The 4,479-nt window shown below is 48.6% G+C and overlaps 1 protein-coding gene across 1 annotated transcript; it reads right to left on the reverse strand.

Annotated features, from left to right (window-relative positions):
* Positions 1-233: 233 nt before the first annotated feature.
* Positions 234-3,592, reverse strand: Rpl26 (ribosomal protein L26). Its single transcript, XM_085829902.1, has 4 exons — positions 3,493-3,592; positions 2,692-2,864; positions 1,656-1,796; positions 234-432 (listed from the first exon to the last, which is right to left on the reverse strand). The coding sequence occupies exons 2-4, from the start codon at positions 2,857-2,859 to the stop codon at positions 304-306; spliced, it is 438 nt and encodes a 145-aa protein (XP_085686028.1). The 5' UTR covers positions 2,860-2,864; positions 3,493-3,592; the 3' UTR covers positions 234-303.
* Positions 3,593-4,479: the final 887 nt, after the last annotated feature.

The following is a 4,479-nucleotide window of genomic DNA, read 5'->3' on the forward strand; positions in this document are numbered from 1 at the left end:
ACTCTTAAGGGTCCTTTCCAGGTACCAGTCCACTAGGAACATCTTCAACTGGCTATTCCTATAAATAAGGGCCATTCCAAGATTTAAATTCACTATAGCTCCTGATTCCACAAAACTATTAGGAAACAGGGGGAAAAAAACCCCTTAATTCCACATAACTTGTCATAGTGCTATCAGACCATCTGAGGGTGGCTGTCCTTTCCAGACCCCAAAGACTGACACAGAAAACAAGGTACTTGGGAAACACCACACAAGAGAGGACTACTTAAGCAGTCTTTAATGAAAGCCGTGCATGAGATATCTCTACTCCTGCATCTTCTCAATCGTTTCTTCCTTGTATTTGCCCTTCTCCTTTCCTACTTGTCGGGACTTGGCTTTCCTCTCCAGGATCTTCTTGCGGTCCTTGTCCAGCTTTAGCCTGGTGATAACGACCTGCACAAAAAGAAACAGCCCCAAGCTTTAAGCAACAACGTAGGCCCAATTACAGGTCCCACTTCCCATTCCGCAAACCCAGGGTAGTAGATACCTAAATGTTTCTTTCTAAAATACAAATGATCATACAGCTTTGGAGCAGCAGCTCAGAGTTTAGCCAGCTAGACTAATCTTATCACTTGCTGCACTAAGGACCAAAGAGCTGACCATTGCATTTACCTTGAAAACTGAGCTAGTGGTGGAAAGCAAAACCCAAAACCAACAAACAAAACCCAAAACCACTACAATGTTACATACAGAATAAAAAATGTTCTTTTTGTTAAAGGTCCTGAGTTCAACTTCCAGTGACCACACGGTGGCTCACAACCATCTGTGATTGGATCAGATGCTCTCTTCTGGTAGTATCTGAAGAGAGCAACAGTGCACTCACATACATAAAAAGACACCTTACATGGGGCTAGTTTTGTGGCACAGGACTTTAATTCCAGCACTCAGGAGGCTGAGACAGGCAGATCCCTTGAGTACAAGAACAAAACCTCAGAGCTCACTAAGGTCATGTGCTCGGCTGGAGAGAGGGCCAACAGACCCACGTCTTTGATCTACATGGGTTCCACACACAGAGAAGCAACCATGACATGTACCATGTGGTGGGGAAGGGAAAGAAACCATGGCATAACTTAAATACTGATGTGTCGGTTGGTCTTTTGGCTTTTCTGCAGCCTGAAAATTACATTTTTTAGCACTAATTTAAGTCTGAGAACCCCCTTAAGTGGTTGCTGTGCACATTAAACAATCCAATCACAAATTTGGGATAACTGACATGAAAAGTATATATAGGACAGGTATATGTATTATGGGATGTTCTACTTTGGCTTATATAACCAGTTTATGGGATTACAACCTCAATTCCAGGTTGCTTTTTACTGCCAATACCTTAAGCCCACTTCATAATGGTGTTATAAATGGCCTCACTGATCACTTAATTATACTGAACCCACAAAATAAACAGGGCTGAAGCTCTACTCCTCTCATAACCACCCCTCCCTCCGACTTCAGAATATTAATGACTAAGCCAAGTGAGGAAAAGCAGGCAGTGACATTCAGGACACTGAATCTAAACACCGCGGTGCCGTAGGATGCGTTTCTAGCACAGGGGCCACTTCCAGGTGCCCTGTAAACAGCAATCAACCAAAGCAAGTGGTTTCCTCCTCAAAGACACCCACCTTGCTGGGGTGGATGCCCACGTGGACGGTTGTGCCATTAGCCTTCTCTCGCTGGACGCGTTCAATGTAGATGACGTACTTCTTCCTGTACACTTGGACCACCTTGCCAATCTGCTGGCCTTTGTAGTGTCCGCGAACAACCTGAGTGCAAGTGAAAAAAACTGAGCAAGGGCTAGAGTGTAACCCAGAGAACCAGAACTGCGGAATCATTCATACACTGCGCACCTCCAACAGACCCACACGTCCCCTTTTTGGGGTCCTGGGAAAGGGGTTACTGGGACTCAAATCCAGGACCTGTATATACAAGGTAAGCACTATATGAACAGTGATCTAAATCCCCAACCGGAAACTTTTCATCTTTTCAGACTGGAAACAAACCAGGCCAATCACCCATAGCAAAGAAAGGCTTTTTAAATAACAGACAAATCAAGACTGTTACCATCCTATAGCTGTTTTCAACCCATGTCAACCCTACCAAAGAAATGTTTCACTTTATTAAGTATTCTCTTTCTTTTTCCTTTTTTGTATTTCGAGACAGGGTTTCTCTGTGTAGCCCTGGCTGTCCTGGAACTCACTTTGTAGACCAGGCTGGCCTTAACTCAGAAATCCGCCCGCCTCTGCCTCCCGAGTGCTGGGATCAAAGGCGTGTGCCACCATGCCCGGCTTAAGTATTCTTAAAAAGTGTTAAGATGTGCCAGTCACGCGCTTTATCCTAGGGCTGTATCTTATCTCTGTAAGTTCCAGGTCAGTCAAGGGCTACCTACACAAAGAAACCCACCCTGTGTTCTTTTAAAGACTTCTAGAACTTACCAATCACTAGTCATAAATTACAGCTACAGATAATCTCTCCCCAATAGAGCTAATAGAACCCCACACAAAGACATTAGCAAACAGTTTGAGGCAGGACCAAAAAGCACACTGCTTTCCAGTTCTTTTGATGCAAAGCAACCCTTTCAAACATCAAACACAGGTTTTCTCCCCCCAGCCCCCAAATAAAGTCCCATTCAGCTTCGCCTCACCAAGTGAGGACAAATACCTGAACTTCGTCATCCTTCCGAATGGGCATAGACCGAACGTTATACTTCTGTCTCAGCTCTTTGGAAAGAGGGGAAGACATGATCTTCCTCCGAATGTGAGAAGGCGCATTGAAATGCCGTTTGCGGTTCTTGCTTCGGTCAGAAGTCACGAAGGGATTGAACTTCATTTTGGCTAAAAAAAAAATAAACCCAACAACAGAAGACCCTTTAACGCTTCAAGTCTCAACCAGTTCCCTAAACTGCATCAACTCCACTCCAAAAGCACACAGCGTTCACTGGAAGGTATCATCGGTCACTCCAGACCTGCCCATCTGAGGGTTTTTTCGTCTTTAAAGACCGAAAACAAGGTGAAGACTCTGCCATTAGTAACAGCTATCTTATTTTTAAACATGACTTTCCAACTTCAGCATCCCGGGAGGGTCCTACACAGCATCCGTCTTTACCTTCTCATTTACCGCCTCCGGTGCTCTGCATTTTGCCCCCCACTTAAGCATGGAAGCAAGGGCGGATCTCCAAGCCCTCCCAACCGGCGAGAGGGCAACCGCACGGATGACTCGGGGCTTATGATTTAACTCCATCTCCATGGGCCCCGCCGGCCTTCGAGTCCACGAACCTGGTCCCCTACCCCTCTCCAGACCCGCGGTCCCTGGCTAGGAAAGACACGGACAGAGCCCGCCCCAGCTCGGCTCCCTGACTAATGCCGGGCCAGCAAGGCCGTCTCGGGGCCTCGGGACAGAAAAGCCTCCTCGCCTCGCCGCGGATGGCTGCGGATTACCAGCGACAACCCGCCGAAAACTCACCGGCTACGATCCACCGATGGCCGCAAAAGGAAAGAGAACTACACGCGACTTCCGGTTCTGTAAGTTGCCGCGAGATCTCGCGAGAGTCTCGGAGCGAAAGGGGAAAGGAGGTTGGGAGAAAAGAAGAAACTAGGAATGGGAGTTTAGCGCCATCTAGCGGCTCGGAGGGGGACTGCAAGGGGTCCTGACGTCATCCCTCGGTGGTGTGCGTGGTAGGCTTAGTCCTCTAGGGAAGGCAGTGCTCCCGGGATGAAGAGGGTTGCTTAGGGACCGTAGGCCAGCGTGATGGAGGAGTGAGAGGACCTGGGAGATCTCACCCTTCCATTCCTCCATTCCTGGGCTCCGGGCGAAGCGCAAGACCTACTTTTAGGCGCGGAGTGGCTCTGGGACCTTGGCCAGACGGTTACCTCGGTGACTTGACCTATAGGAGTTAGTCCTTATAATTAGCCCCAGCTGGCCGCTCCCACATCTGGGTGGATTCTGACTACTCTGGGTCCTTCTGCGAAATTGAGATCATCCCTCACCTGAACGGTCGGAAATAGATCTTGGCCCTCTGATGATGCCAAGTTGCTGGTTCAGATCACGCTTAAACAAACAGACCCGAGGCCAGATCCCCCGGAGCTCCCGGGGACTGGACCACCAACAAAAGATTACAGGCTCCGGTCACAAACGGGGCAGAGGATGGCCTTGTTGGACATTAGTGAGAGGGGCGGCCCTTGGGCCTGAGGGTGTTCCATGCCCCAGTGTAGGGGAATGCCAGGGCGGGAAGACGGGAGTGGGTGGGTGGGTGGGGGAGGTAAGGGCAGAGGGGATGGGATAGGAGAGTTCAGAAGGGGAGACCTGGAAAGGGGAAAACATTTGAAATGTAAATAAAGAAAATATCCAATTTAAAAAAAAAAAGGAAAAGCCGGCATTGGTGGCGCCCGCCTTTAATCCCAGCACTTGGGAGGCAGAGGCAGGCGGATATCTTAGTTCGAGGCCAGCCTG

This window comes from Mus caroli, unplaced genomic scaffold, assembly GCF_978045245.1.
Source record: "Mus caroli unplaced genomic scaffold, Mus_caroli_1 scaffold_13, whole genome shotgun sequence".
NCBI classification, from domain to species: Eukaryota; Metazoa; Chordata; class Mammalia; order Rodentia; family Muridae; genus Mus; species Mus caroli.